At 37.1% G+C, this 15,443-nt stretch overlaps 1 protein-coding gene and 1 long non-coding RNA gene across 2 annotated transcripts; both read right to left on the bottom strand.

Annotated features, from left to right (window-relative positions):
* Nucleotides 1–352: 352 nt before the first annotated feature.
* On the bottom strand, nt 353–2,139 carry LOC140015343 (uncharacterized). The gene is made up of 2 exons (XR_011821965.1): nt 1,516–2,139; nt 353–1,407 (listed from the first exon to the last, which is right to left on the bottom strand). It is a non-coding gene; the product is annotated as an uncharacterized lncRNA (long non-coding RNA).
* Nucleotides 2,140–3,602: 1,463 nt separating this feature from the next.
* On the bottom strand, nt 3,603–9,545 carry LOC113717215 (RNA-binding protein BRN1-like). Its single transcript, XM_027241926.2, has 9 exons — nt 9,073–9,545; nt 8,790–8,872; nt 6,434–6,485; nt 6,122–6,247; nt 5,937–6,016; nt 4,904–5,086; nt 4,393–4,726; nt 4,077–4,220; nt 3,603–4,005 (listed from the first exon to the last, which is right to left on the bottom strand). The coding sequence occupies exons 1-9, from the start codon at nt 9,239–9,241 to the stop codon at nt 3,878–3,880; spliced, it is 1,299 nt and encodes a 432-aa protein (XP_027097727.2). The 5' UTR covers nt 9,242–9,545; the 3' UTR covers nt 3,603–3,877.
* Between the last annotated feature and the right edge of the window lie 5,898 nt (nt 9,546–15,443).

Here is a 15,443-nt window from a genome sequence, read left to right as displayed (position 1 = left end):
TTCAGATTTTAAATTGTAATATTCAAAATTTAATTTTGTCAAATGCACCCTTTCTCTATGTCTAAACTTATCTAATAGTAGACTCTTGGGCGACAAAAGTCACCGTTCACGGAGAAGACTATGGTTTGCTTACTATCTGAGTTTACTTTTAAGTTCAGAGGTGGACCACAATTACAAACACAGCTTGACCGCAAGGTGCATTCACGGCCAATAAAGATTTGTTGGTTGATTGTTGAACGATTCCATTTTAATTGGTATTCGTTGATTATTTAAGGTTAGAATTAGCTCAATAATAATGCCTTAAAACAAAAAAAAAAAAAAAAAAAAAAGAAAACAACTGAAGTAGGAAGACTTAGAAGAAAGCCCGAAAAGCAAAAATATCATATACTACCATATACCATTTGATACTAAAGAAATACATATAACTATTAATCAGCGACATGCAATGTAAAGTTGCAACCCAAACGACCTCACTGGATTTCCGGGTACTCCGACTCACAGGACATCCCCACCTCGTTCATTGCCCCCTGTTGTCACTTGTCACGGATCACACCGCAAGACCTTCTCTTCTTTTCTTGGGCTGTCAATTCTGAGGCGTGGATAAGGTGCCAAAAAGAAGAAGAACGCTCAAAATTGTTTTCAAACAAAAAATCACCAACAAAGCACATGGTCTTTGACCCACAGGCCACGCCGTAATTCGAAACCGTCCGCGCTTAGACTGCTGTCACTGGTTGGAAACCTCGTTACCGATGCTTTTGACATTTTGACGATGTATCAACTGTTACTTTTATTAGACGTACAAATACTGCAAAGGTCGTGAAACAGACCTAAAGAAGTAACATCATACTGTATGTTATATATCCCAAATCTCTGAATTAAGTCACACCATTCCAGCCAAGGCGGCTAGCGAGTATCTTCCACGTTGCTTTGTCAATTTGATTGGGCCAGCGACGAAAAGCAATTATAACGTGCAGCACCACGCAACTTAGCCACCGCAGCAAAGAGCCTCCCGTACAAGGCACTTTTCCCCACGATTATCCGATCTCTCAATTGTAAAATCAACTTTCCTTCTAGAAAGCATAAGCATACCCAAAGTTCCAAACCAATCTGTCCTGCAAATTCATGAACTCAGAATCTGCAATTACAGCATAGCCAATGACTTGGCTTCAAATGTCCAGACGTACCCAATTACCATTGACTTGATTCAAGGAGGTAGCTAGTGGTACTCTCCGTCTCTCTCCTAGTAGCAGATTCAAGACAAATACAGATCTTGCTCGAGTCCAATCCGTGTCAACGTTTGCCAAACGTTTTACACCATCTAACCATCCGAACCGTGGATTTTTTTAAAAAAAGGTCCAAAAAAACAGACCTTTTCATGCGTCCAACCCGGAATCCACTCCACTGTAGCTACCACAAAAAAAAAAAAAAACAGCAAGTGGTGAGTAACAGCTGCACTGCCCAGGTTTCAAACAGATTAAAATACAAATGGTACACTCTCAGCAAGTACTACTGTACCTTAGATTAGCTCTATACGAAGTGTGGTCCCAAAAATCTTTGGCAACATCAGATTTTCATTCTCATCCAAGTACTAGTCTATGAAGGCAACATAACAAGATTTTCATTCCCAACAATCAGAATAATGATTACTTAATTTTCAAGATATCAGGATTTTATGAACCTGCAAAACCATATTAAGAAGCAATTTCAGAAGCTTCACTCAAAATTCAAGAAATTTTGCCACCAAAAAGCACATACGGCTTGTGAACTAGTGCACTGACAATCGATAGCAGCACTGAATTTATTGAGATACCAAAACCGAAATATGCAACTCCATTTTTCTTACAACATCCAAACTTCCACCTGAAAAGAAAAAGATACAATGCGATAAAAGAGAAAAGAAGAAGAAGAAACACAAAAGAAGGATGCAAAACACGTCAGTACTTCTTGTTCAAACATTCTTGGTGCTACAAAAGGCAGCAGCACAAAAAGCATTTGTGGCACACCGTGTATTCTATTCGACCATTTCAACAGATGCTGGCAAATGTTAACATCATCACTCGACAATTCATGTTTTCCTTCATGATAATTTAGTCATTTCTACCCTGCAAATGCAAAACATATATTTGAACCCCCACCTCCCCCCCCCCCCCCCCAAAAAAAAAAAAACTCCGGACAGAAGGGAATAAAGAAATAAAAACTTTACATTTCTATGTCTTCTATAAACCTTCTTTTTTTAAGGTCAATATAAATTAGTTGATGCCCCAGAAAAATAACAGTCAAGGACAGTAGAAAACTCTAAAAACACAAAAGAACACAGTAACCTAATTCCACCAATAGACCTGCAACGCTCTCTACATAGATACATAGCAAACAACTAGTAGTCCTTGGTAGTAACCACACACTCTCTTAGCTATCTATCTACATTTGGTCTTCTTCAATTTCTCGTTTATACGAATAAGATGCATTTTATAAAAAAGGACAGTGTATAAGGGATAATAGATATAGAAGAAATAAATTTTTACTTAAAAACCAATACTCACACCCCAGCAGCTTGAAACTTTTACATCTGTCAATATAGGTCATAAGAAAAATAAGCATAATTATACAGCAACAGCCACTGGCTTATATAAGCATGCCTAGCCTAATAAATGATAAACATATGCTCGGGTAGTCAACGATAACTGCTTGTCAAAGTATTGAGCTGGAAAGAAAAAATCAAAGAAACAAAGGGGATCAATATATCAGCATTTCAAGCACTCAAATAGTAAATAAAAACTGGAGAAATAATGAAAAAAGTTTTGCTTGAAAGTTGGGAAACATGAATTATGCAAGGATGAGGAATTATAAGACAACTGGGAAATGCTATTCCTATAACCAAAGGCTTTCCAAGAAGATATCAGATAGCTAAGATATATAAACTGTAAGATCTCAAGAAGAGACGTCAAAAAAGTATGTGAAAGATTGAGTCACGAAAACAACAGGGAACAGGCTGCAATGTGAGAACCTAAATTGAGGAATGGCACATATGATAATCACGCCAAGTGTTGTTGAGAATGCAACTCCATGACCCTAAATTGAAGAGGCGTGAGTAAGATCAAGCCACAGAAATGATTATCAGAATGTGCAATAAAGATGGAAACTCTGGAATAAAACTTATTAATAGTAGAGGCGCTCAATGGAAATGCATTTGCAACCGAAAAGAAACATACATTCTAAGCATAAAAGACGTACCTGAAAATCCACTTCATAGTAAACACATCTTCAACAAAACAATTTGATGAACAAGCATTTTGAAATCTTTGATTTCGCCAATTTGACCTATTGTTTGCTTCTGGTGGCCACCAAAAATCTACAATATCAGTCCATATACATAATTGAAAATGAAAAGTACTAAAGTTTTCTAACACAAGCAATGCAGGAGCTCAGAATTTGCAAAACAGTGTATTCCAAATTTTATGGAATATAGTTAGCTTTCCTTTTGAAAATGCAATTTAAACACAGTAAATGATAGGCATCCATAAATTTGTAAACCAAAGCAAAGCAACAAAATTTTCATAGATAACCAAAAAAAAAAAAAAGTTTCAAGAAAGCTATACCAAAGATAAAGTGAATCGGAGAAGAATCAATAAATTAATCATCAATGTCCAAATGATATTCCATGTAAAATAAATTACAAATTGCAATGGCACAGAATTAATTGACAATTTTACAAGTTTTTGGGACTTCCACCCACAAAAGGCAACTACAATCGGGATGGGGTAGCACATAAATCCAGAGATTGTCTCAGATCCACCCTCAACAGCTGATTTTGAACCAGACTTGCAACGCAGCCATTTGTGGTAGAAAATTCTGCATCCTTCCAAAGCTTACCTGAACATCAGTAAGGCTTACTTTGTTTATTATCTCGTTTGAGTTGAACCTTCAACTTTTTACCTCCTAATTGGTAACCGTTCATCATGTTAATAGCAGATTGTGCAGCTCCTGGTGAGTCATAACTGACAAATCCTGTCAACACAAGAAATTAGAAGCACAACAAAGACAGCTCAATTCAGTTGTACAACAAGTTGAGTTTATACCAAAGCATTTGCTGACACCAGTAGCCTTGTCAACAAAAACTTTTGCACTCAAGACTGTACCAAATGCTTGAAAGGCTTTTGCAAGCTCTTGATCACCAAATTCTTGAGGAATGTGGTAAATAAACAAATTAGCACCAGGTGGACCTGCAATCAACCAGTCTATTCATATATGTGTGGGTGTATATATATGTGTGTGTGTGTGTGTGTATCCATCACAGAATGAAAATCATAGAATACCCAAAAGGCTTTTCAACAAATTTATTCCATCAGAAAAAACATGGGAGACAATAGAATACTAAAAAGTAGTCCCAACAACCTTCAACTTGACTCCCAGAACTGGTACTGACACTTGAAGATGCTGCAGAAGGGCTATTTGAATTGGCAGGTGGTGCAGAACCAGAAGAACCACTCAAAGGCCTGCCACTCATAATTCCTCCAGGATATGCCATAGGATACTGAACCCCATAAGTGGATCCTACATAATTTGCAGGTGACATGGTATAATTTCTTGGGCCCAATCCAGGAGAAACATCAGGGACTACTCCACGCAAGGCACTTCCTTGGTTCACAGAAGGGATCATATTTGGGAAAGCATGCTGGTTTTGTACCGGTGGCAGGCGATACTGCATGAGTCCATAAGTCCCGGAAGCCTGCAAAGACAACCACTGTCAAGTTAACTGGAGCAGCAATATCTAGCAATCTCTGAAAAGGAAGAATCAATTTGAACACAAACATTAAAACATAAACAGCTATTTAAGAGCTTTCAACAGTCAGCTGAACAATCAAGAATTTCAGTTAATAACCCTTGTAAATAGAAGTAAACCGACCTGATATCCATAGCCATTGTATGGTGGCATATAACCCATTGGTAAAGCACCAAACAGAGATGGATGCTGTCTTGATTCAGCATTTGGCACACTAGAAGCCTGTGACAAAGCTTTCTGTGCCCTCCGAGCTTGTCTTTCTTTTTCTGTATCAGCCCACTTGACTACCAAAGGTACAGACGAACCCTAATACAGAATACAAGTTACAATCAAAATTGTTCAACGGTATCCTTTGAAGAATAAATAACAAGACTTGACAGTTTGTTAATGATTGGAAATGTAAAAAAATGTTCAAAATCAAAGCTTTGGAGAGCAGAACTAATCTCTATGCAACTGCAACGGGCAAAAGCAACAAGGACAGAATTCAATAATTCCATTACTTGGTATTGTGTAAAACAAGGTGATAAAGAATTCAGCCAATCGGCTTCGCTGAGCCTTGAATAAATCAAAAAGCTTCACACTGCCATCTCAAACTTCATCCAAGGTAGGGAGCAAAGGTGGAGAGGGATTTAGTGCGACATGGAAATATCCATATAATCAATCTGCTATTGGCTGATACCTAGTAGCACAGCTAAGAACATTTTCAAGAAACAAGTGACGAAGAGCTCTTGGACATCGAATGTCACAAATTTCAAAAAGCTAAAGATATTGAGGTTTATAGCCATTAGATCCTGCAGAATTGCTATCAATTCTCGTACATATACGCTTCTTGTTTCAATGCCGCGACAAGCAAGAAGCAGAACTTGGAAACAAACACGGAACAAATGTCTTAACCATCGCTCCTGACACTAAAGACTAATCATATGCAAATAGAGCAAGAAATTCATCAATAAGCTCACAACAAAAAGCATCAAAAGGTTTCCTAACTTCCCAAATGCCATTTCATAATCAATTGTTCCTCTATTCATATCATAACTAATAAATTTGCAAGTCTAATCCCAATGGCTACAACGGCTGCTCACAAAAGAATACACATGGCAGTGTCAAACTGCAACTACATTTAGAAGATTAGAAAAGATTGGTAAATTACACAAACCTCCATCTTATGCTTCCCATTGAGGGCCTCAATGGCTGAAAGCGCTTGTTCTTTTGTTTCATATTTTAGAAAAGCACATCCTACATAATCAATACAACACACAGAAAAAAGCATAAATCTCCTGGCTTGAGAACACCAGTCGAAAACTCCAACTCAGAAAAAATTTAGGTACAATATTGCTATACCTTTACTTGTTTGCTGAGAACCCCTAAGAATTTGCAAGTCTTTGATACTTCCATATTGTGAAAATAAATCAGAGACTTCAGCATCAGTAACATTCTTTGGGAGCATGCCAACAAATAGTTTATGCTCTGTATGTTTGACAAATGTAACATATGCCCAAAAACAGTTACCAATTCAATGAAATGTAAAGGAACACAAAATTGAAACCAGAACAAGTAAATTAATAATAGAAACAATGTGTATAATAATATAAGGACCTAAAACAAAATTATAAGGACAAATATAAAATATCATGGTGGAAAAATGTAATTCACCTAGCCTTTCCAACTCGCCATCAGCATACTTCACTTGCAATGGACTAGATGCCTGAATGAAAAGAGAGCAGGATGCTTTTCTCAGAAACAAAATAACAGTATAACATTCGCAAAGATGAGTGCAATTCCCAAATGAAAATAATCTGTTATACATAAGCACACATGCAGATAGGTAGCATCCAGTAGAAAACTGCTCATAAGGTCCAAGCATTACCAAAGAAGAATAAAAAAGGAATATTCAAAGCATGATTCCTGACTACCAGCCTTACCAATCAGGGGCTTAATGAAGCCACTTTGATTTTGTGTCAGGAGGAAAACTATCTATAAACTTGATACATCCTTAACCAGAGAGAACCATCCCAGCTAGATATTCTCTAAAATGTCGTTTGTCTATCAACTGGAGAGGGGACCTATTTCTGTACATGGATAATAACGGGAGCAAGAAGCTCCTTAGGCAAAATCAAAAACCAAATTCCTGTAATCTTTTCACAAAATTCTCAACCTTTGATGGCATGTCCTTTTTTCTAAAACACAAGCCCCTGTTGGAAACTTAAAATCCACTGAGGAAAGGTTAAAATTCTGAGAACATCAGTTTTTCGTGCTTGTCTTCATTATAAGAAAGAGATGAACTATGATATGGCATAAAAAACAGATACTCAGCACAAGATGTTCATTATTTCTTTAAAGGTCCTAATTTTCCACAAGAGGTTCAAAAATTTTTCACTTTAACTTTCATGTCTATATAAGAGAGACTATATAAAGTTATTCTCTTCTCATTTCACTAACCTTCCCCTTTTCCTCTACAAACACCAAAGATCCATATTGTGCCCAAAAGAAATGCGAACAGAAAATATGGCATACTATGATTGCTAAAACCCATTCAAAAAGTATAAATTTTTTAGCAGTAAGATTTTCAATGTCTAGCACTTCAATTTTTGCCAGACAGGATCAACAAGATGTCTCAGGTAGACCTTGGTCCCATGCTCCCTAAATCTTCTGCCTGCTTTTGTTACTTGCCCAATATATATCCTATACTTTCATTTATGCATATGTCTACAAAAATTCATTAATCAATCACTGAATCCGCAAATCGCATCTGAAGCGGACCCAAAGCTCCTATGAGACTGTCAGAGTACCTTTTTTGGGCAAAAATTTGGCAGGAAAGGAAGATATTTACTCTTCTTTTTTTTTATTTACAGAATTCTGGCATTTCCTATTATACGTGCTGCAAAATAGCGAAAATTTTCATGAATCGACAAACAAGTAGTTGAACAACATGTGACATGGCTATACCAGCTTTTTTTTCCCTAACTCAAATTGTTGAAATTAACTCATTCCTTTTCTTCCATTCTTGTAGTAAAGTTTAAACTGATCATCCACACTCTCCAATAGCCATGGGAAACATCACTTCAGTAACGAAATCACCACTAGACTTCTATCGATAAGTGCAATAGTATTAAGAGAGAAAAAGTACCAAGGCAGTGACTTTCACTTTCTGGAAATCAACTATAATCTATTCACCAAAACATTACTTACAGATCTTGTTATTACCTTCTTTTAACAAAATCATTTATAGCATGAGTAAGTCCAATGTAAAATTCTACATATATCTCTGTGACTCTCAAGAACATGTTAATGGGTGCTTGGAGATCAGTTGATTTTTGTTTTCTAAGCTACAAAGTGATTCTGATATTTGACTACGAGTTAGTGTTTGTGCGCACACGCGCGTGTGTTTGTTATCCCTCTCATTCTTAAGAAAAACTCATAAACATGATACTCGATTACTTATATTACACATAATGAACATAACAAAGACGGCTTGTCTATGTAAATCTGTATAGAAATTTACTCACATTTACATATACATAGTAGGTTATACTGTTATCAATTAGCTTAACTGTGCAGGATAAAACCAAAGCTTGCTATGTATATATGCCTTTACCGTTGCTTCCACTGTGGCTGGCATAAAAACCAAAGATAGTTATGTTGCTTTTTTATATGGTAAGAACAGAATCGCATGTTCAGAAAACTGCAAACGGCCCTCCATTATACTACAGATCACTAGCATCATGAACTGCATTAGTATTTTTTTAAGTAAAAAAAAAAGAAATCAATAAAAAGTGTGATATTGTGATCTTTGGAAGTTTAAAGAGAATTAAAGTAAACGATCATACTAGTAATTACAATGTAAGATATCAGTCCGTCCAAAATCAATAAATACTATTTAAAGCAACAAAAGAAAACAATGGATAACTGTCAACAACGAACAATTAATTCTACTAATTCAGCCATTCGCACACAGAACGACAGAGCGTACAAGCAATGTCTGATAAAAGAAAATATAAAAGATATGTACCCCAGGTAAAGTCTTCTGGTTATGGCAAGCAGTTACTGCCTTGTCTGCTTCTTCCCTCGATGGACATATTACAAAACAACACCCTGAGTATACCATATCATAACAGAACGCGTAGAATTAGGGTTAGAACACCCAAAACCAGACCTTACAAATCTTTCAATCAACACTCAAATACAGCAAGAATCTACATTGTCGATCCAAAGAAAAAGAAAAGATTGTCAAATAAAAAAAGGGGTAGAAGAAATTTGAAGAGGGGAGGAAGGGAGGGTGCGGGTGGGAGAACCTCGAGAAGCTCGCGTGGTTTTGTCTTTGATGATGTTGACTTCGTCGACAATAGCAAACTCTTCGAACATTGCCATAAGCTGCGCTTCCGTCATGTGCTTCGGCACTTGACCTACAAATAGCTTCACGCTGTCCTCGCTATGCTTTCGCGGTTTTTGCCCGTCCGCCATTAATGCCAGAGACAAGAATCACACACTTTCTCCCTTCAAAATATGTACGTGTAATTACAGCCTTTTGTTTTGTCTCTCTCTCTCTCCCTCCTACTTCAAGTCCTGTTTGACAATTGCCTGCTGATCTCTCCTTTTCTGTTTCTCTCTCCGCCTCTACTGCTCTTCTTCTTTTTTGGGTTTGTCTGTCTAGTTTCTCACTCTTTTCTCCTCCTGCGTTGAGTCGTCTCTCGCGGAAGACCTGTATTGGGAAAATTGGGCAATTTCTGGATGGCAAAGTTGGATCTTCACTGATTTTATTATAATTGAAACCGGTATTTGTAGCCCCCGTCTTGCTTTTATTTACGGAGCTGCCACTACAGTTGTTTTGGGCCTTTTTTGGCCTCCTCAACCGTAAAGCCAAAACGGCCAAGTCGGCGATGACTGTTGCAATAGATTCGATAGACAGAGGTTCATTACCGCAGCCGAGCGTACGAACACTCGAAGATCTTATTCAGCAAGGAAATCTTTTTCTTTAACGAATTTAACCAAAAAAAAAAATCCAGTATTACGAAGAACTGGAGTGGTAAAAAAACACTTGCAACTGTACAGTTTAGACACTCAACCTACCATTTTTCACATTTTATGTTCCTCTAATCCTCTGATTTTTGCGTTTTTGTCCTTTTTCCTTGAAATAGGAAAGAGGGTTGTTTTTCCCAAATACTGAATGAAAAATAGGAGGGACATATATTAACTTTGGCTAATTTTATCTTGGGGGTTATTATTTACCGACATAAGAGGACCAAGAGTAGATTTCTGAGTATTGTAACCGTACTAGACATGTCAATAGATAGAATCTGAATTGGATCCCTTATCCAAAATTAAATTTATTAAATTATTAAATTTAGTTGGATTCACATCCACATCTAGCCTCTCGTATGAGTTTGAAAAAATAAATTCAGACTTGAATTGTCATGGATTGGGTATCTAATGGACATCAGATGGTACTTTGTTGAACCTGCAAAAAGGAATTAAAATAAAAATATTTTTAAAATATATAAAGCTCAAATATAGTCCATTTTTTGTTTTTAAAATAATAAAATTAACATTCAAAAAATTGAATGCAATATTATTTTTTCATTTTTTTTAGTGTAAGTTGAAAGATTCAAATTCGAGACCCCTCATTTGCACTTTCTCCCTCAAACCACCCAATTTATCCCTCCTCCCAATTGAATCCAACATTATGAATTAAAAAAAACTATTATCGACTATGTCTATTTATTTTCAAAGTTTTATCCGCATCCACGTACAATACTTCATTTGCTTGACTTTACTTTTTATTCTTTTCATAAAAAATGGTTACATCAATTATAATTATACACACACGCGCGGGCGCATATATACATGGATTTTGGCAGGGTTTAGTTTGGATCTTGATTTGGATACGGATTATAAAAAATCAAACCCTACCTAAATCTATGACTTTCTTACATGATTTGAGTATGGATAGAGTTTGAATTTGAGAAATTAAATCGAAACCCTACATAAGTATATTGGATATAAAAAAAAAAAAATCCGACCCATTGACATGTTTAAATAGTACTAATATCTTGAGCAATATTAAGAACATTTTCAAAAACTAATCTCAGTGAGGTATACAAATAATTGTAGCAATGGTAAGATTTCTGAGAACATCATTAAGGAAAGTAATAATAAATTTAGGATTTTCTAATGAGTCTTTCTTAACAACACTCAAATTAATTTAACTTATTATATAAATGCAAACGTTAACAATTAGGATTTTTTCTAACTGCCATTAGACATCCATTGGCACATTTTAATTACACCTATTACATTAATACATACAATCACTGCTAATATGCTCTCTATATTTGGACATTTTTTCAAATTAATTAAATTTTTTAAAAACTAACAAATGGTATTGAATCGAGTTGAAAGTGAAAATCACCAAAAATTTGTGTGGAATGCTCTCAAAGCCAATTCACTTAGATTTTTTTTTTTTTTTTTTTGTAATTAGGAGATGTTGAATTCAAAATCTTATACTCACAATCCCTCCTACCTTACCATCAACCTATACTTCCTCCTGCTAATTTACTTAGAGTGAGATAGAAGAGACTGGAATTTCATTACGAGGGATGAAATTTGAAGATCTACGAAGAAAGACCAAAAGCAAAGGCAGTTCTTTGGGCCATACTGTTGTTGGGGTGGGAAACCATGAGTAGCGAATAGGATTAGATACTATGATAGTCCAGATCTTTCTTAATGAGTACTTATTGAGCACTCCATGCATACTGTAACAGTTATTATCTTTCGTTGTGCTTGTAAAACTTTTTGTATTTAATTTTTTTAAAAAAAGAACACCTAAATTTATTCCGAGTTTAAAAATAACATAAAATCCGAAAGTGAGACAAGCATGTGGTGGTTAATAATTTAGTATATCTAATTAACGTTTATATGCATGTATTTACATTTGTTACCCTGCATATTTTTTTTTCATTTAACTTAAATAATTTTTTGATAACATGTTAGAACCTTTGAAAAAGGACTGATTGAGCACCTATCAGGCAAATCTTCGTATACATGCTAAATTTTCTCGTAATAGTGTTAAAGAAATGAGGCAAAGCAATAAAAAATTGTTAATGAAATCATTCGTGTTGGTCTAATGATCAGGAGGAGAGGACTCTTAAACGAGAATCTAATTTGTCATAGCAGTTTGGGAGAAAAGACTTTTCAAAGTACTAGCATCACATAACCTAACAGGTAACAACCTAATTACGCTAGTTCCAAACACGCATAGGAAACTGCTAGTACTTAGTAGTAATCTGGCTTTTTCAGTAATCCCTCTGATGCGACTGCCAAAAACAAGATTTGAGCTGAGCTGCGACTGGCCGAGCGAGCTGAGAGGAAGCGAGCTGAGCTGCTACGAACAGAGCTGGCTGGGTGCAGCCGAGCTGAAAGGAAGCGATCTGGCGAGCTGGCCTGGTGAGCTGCCAAAGACGCAACCCGAGTTAAGCTGCTACGAAGCGAGCTGGCTGGGTGCAGCCGAGCTGAGAGGGAAAACCCGAACATACTATCCTGCGGAGAAAGAACGACTGCGGGACTAGGGTCCCTGGAATAGTTCCGACGGTCAAGTCAGTAGAGCTCAAGAGTAAAGCAACAGTAGGAAGTACTAAAGATGGCGTACCTTGTGTCGTCTTGTGGTGCTGTATATATAGGCTTAATGGGTGGTAGTTTCCATATAGGAGTCAAAGTCCCCTTAGGGTTCGGAGTCCTTCTAGGGTTTCATACAACTACCCCTGAAGATCCGGAGGCGGCGGCCCATCAGGCCCACTTCATGGAGAGGCGGCGGCTACAGCCGAACTGACCTCCCTCTACTCCGAGCTGCTCTGTCCGAGCTGTCATATCACAATATCCGAGCTAATCCGTAGATTGGTTGGCCGAGCTGACAGGTCATCATGTCCGAACTGACACGTGGCTACTGGGAAATTTCCCCCACTACACCCTCCATTGGTCAATAAAATGGAGATTACCCACAAAAAAAAAAAAACCATAGTCTTATATTTTTTACCCAAAAAAGAAAAAGAAAAAAGACGCAGTCTTATCGCTATAGAGGCCGAAAGCTGACAAGCCTGCTCAGAAATGAAGCAGATATAATTGATAGGCACATAAAAGAGATGATAATTGATAAGTAATTGGGAAAGAGCTGTTGTGCGGTGGGAATCATGGATGCTGAAAAGAGGACTTGCCTATGTTGACATATGGTGGTGGCCATATTTACACGTAATTCTACAATTTCAGCATTTAGCGAAGTCAATAATAATAGGCAGTTATTTATTTATTTAAAAAAAATATCATACTCAGAAATTGTGGCATAAATAAAAACGCTTCTCTTTAGCATCTCAATAATAGGACGACCAACTATCACACACTCAAAATCTGTTTGCAGTTTTTCGACAAAGAAAACACATATGATGATTGAATGTTGATACAGTGGTTGGTTGAAACTTTATTCATAAATTGAGTAAAGAATATGTCCCGGCGGGTTGCTCGGGTGGTTGTGTAGCCCTCGTTAGGGTGAGACGGCCTAGGTTCGATTCCGAGCTCAGCAATCTGGCGTAGGATCGGTGGAGTCCGCTCTCCTCCTCGGGGTTGGGGGATTAGTCGGGTGTAGGTTTGGACACCCCAACTGAAAAAAAAAATTTTGTGAGTAAAGAATATGGGTGGGGTCTGCTTATTATTGTTATTAGTTATAATATTATACTTATCCTGAATGTCTCGTGTCTTATGGTTGATACAGCGGAGCTGTCCCCCTCCCCAAAAGTCCAATATTTAGGTGCAGAGGAGGCAGCTGCAGCCAGCCAGCCAGCCAGCCAGCAAGCAAGCGCGGTTTGATTTGCAAATTGTTTGCTAATTTTTCTACGACTTGCAGACAAGGGGAAAAGGTTGGCTTTGTCGAATGAATGGTGTCGCTCGTGGGATTTGGATTTGAGAAAAGCTGAGGACAGCGATGTGAGTCGGGGGAAAGTGGCAGAACGGTAGATACTGGAGAAGACCGAGGCTCAAAGATAAGGACGCCAGACTGTCCCGCCAAGCCACGGTTCCATTCCAATGAATCTAATCAGTAGTCAGTCGGGGCAGCGGCATTTCGGCGCATTGCCGTATTCACACATTACTAAATTCCGCAAATTGCACACATCAGTCAACGGCCATCGCCCGGGCAACTGGCAACGGCATCTGCGGGACGGTAAATTTTGATTCAACATTTTGTCCTCTTCTTGCCTCGTGTATTTACTCCGTTAATATCTTTTAGTTAGTTACCACCCGCAGGTCAAACAACCTAACACGCTCCCCTCCTCATTGACAGTAACGCCCGGTTTTAATAGTAGTATACGAATGCTAGCACATAATTAATACTAGCACGTGCTTCGTCTGGATTGCATTATTTTAAAATGACACTATAATAGTAGTACATTTTTGAGAGCTGATATAATACGAGGTAAAAATTTAGTTGAAACCCATGTCAAGCAAATATATCTAGAAAAGATTGAAAAAAAAAGTTTTCTAATAAAGGTATCAATCCAAACAAGATGTGAAGTTTACAAATCCACTAAAGGGCCTACATATCAACTTAAATTAATATTGTGATTTCAAGTAAAAATATCAAATAATATTCAAAATAGTGATATGATTAAATGACAACTAAATTATTTACATCCGAGCTCAAGCCTAGTTTGTTTTTTTTTTTGGGTATACATATGTTTCGTTTTGTACATAAATGTTTACTCTCTCTAAGACCACATGATTTTTAGAGACATAGTTAATTTAATTGAATTTCATTCTCGATGTAAGAGCCGTGTTGGTGGTAAGCGGAGTCAAGAACGTGTCTTAACTCATGGTAGTGATCGAAGTCGAACCCATCCAAACTTTTATTTTACCAAAAAAAAAAAAAGAACCATATAAACGCGTTTGGCTTTGAGAGTCAGGCAAATGCTGATTTGGTTTATCTTTGTTTCAATCTCTTTTTTTTTTTTTAAAGAAAAAAAGTTTTAATTTCTCATTTCTGATCTTTCAAATTTGTGCTTGGAGCATGCAGTTTGAAATTGTGATACTCAGAGCACCAAGCGTAACTTCATTATTGCACAAAACTATTAAAAAAAAAATAACTGAATAAGTTATGGCAATAAAACCAACAAAGAAATATATTTCATATACAAATACTTCTGACTCGGTATTTTGCGAGGGTAGATTGAGAGGACAGAAAGACATTTAGATTGCTTGGGGACTGAAATTGAACCGTCGGAAGGATTTTGAAGGCAACAAATCTGCCTACATTGCGTGGTTTATTATTAGAAAACAAGATTATATTTGTGCCCCTAGACGTAGTTGGAAAATGTGGCAAGATGAATCTTCTAAAAGATACTTTTCAAAGAAAGCATGAACAGCTGCTGTTTATATGACCAATTTGTAGACACTTTCTTAGTCCAATGAAGCATGCATAGAGTAGTTTTTCGAGCTTAAAATGAGAGGAAAGAGGTGGCTGGCTGGCCTACGCACAGCATGTTTAGTGGGAACATGTACCACAAAGGCACAACGGGAGCTGGAAACAGGTTTTAGCCACTCGCCAAGTCAAGTCAGGACTTGGTTCACCAAAATCTTGCTCTTGGGATGTATGTGCGTACAAATACATGAACTCCAGCTTTAGATA

The sequence above is a fragment of the Coffea arabica genome, chromosome 1e, assembly GCF_036785885.1.
Source record: "Coffea arabica cultivar ET-39 chromosome 1e, Coffea Arabica ET-39 HiFi, whole genome shotgun sequence".
Taxonomy (NCBI): domain Eukaryota; kingdom Viridiplantae; phylum Streptophyta; class Magnoliopsida; order Gentianales; family Rubiaceae; genus Coffea; species Coffea arabica.
The sequence above is the reverse complement of the archived record's forward strand: the minus strand, read 5'-3'. Positions and strand labels throughout refer to the sequence as shown.

Bases quoted from the DNA above. Each gene is read 5' to 3' on its own strand.
- LOC113717215 (XM_027241926.2), bottom strand. From the start codon at position 9,241: ATGGCGGACGGGCAAAAACCGCGAAAGCATAGCGAGGACAGCGTGAAG. The intron at 8,873-9,072 runs GTTCTCCCACCC...TGGTATACTCAG, and splicing joins AACCACGCGAGCTTCTCGAG to GGTGTTGTTTTGTAATATGT. The intron at 6,486-8,789 runs GTACATATCTTT...CTTTTCATTCAG, and splicing joins ACCAGAAGACTTTACCTGGG to GCATCTAGTCCATTGCAAGT.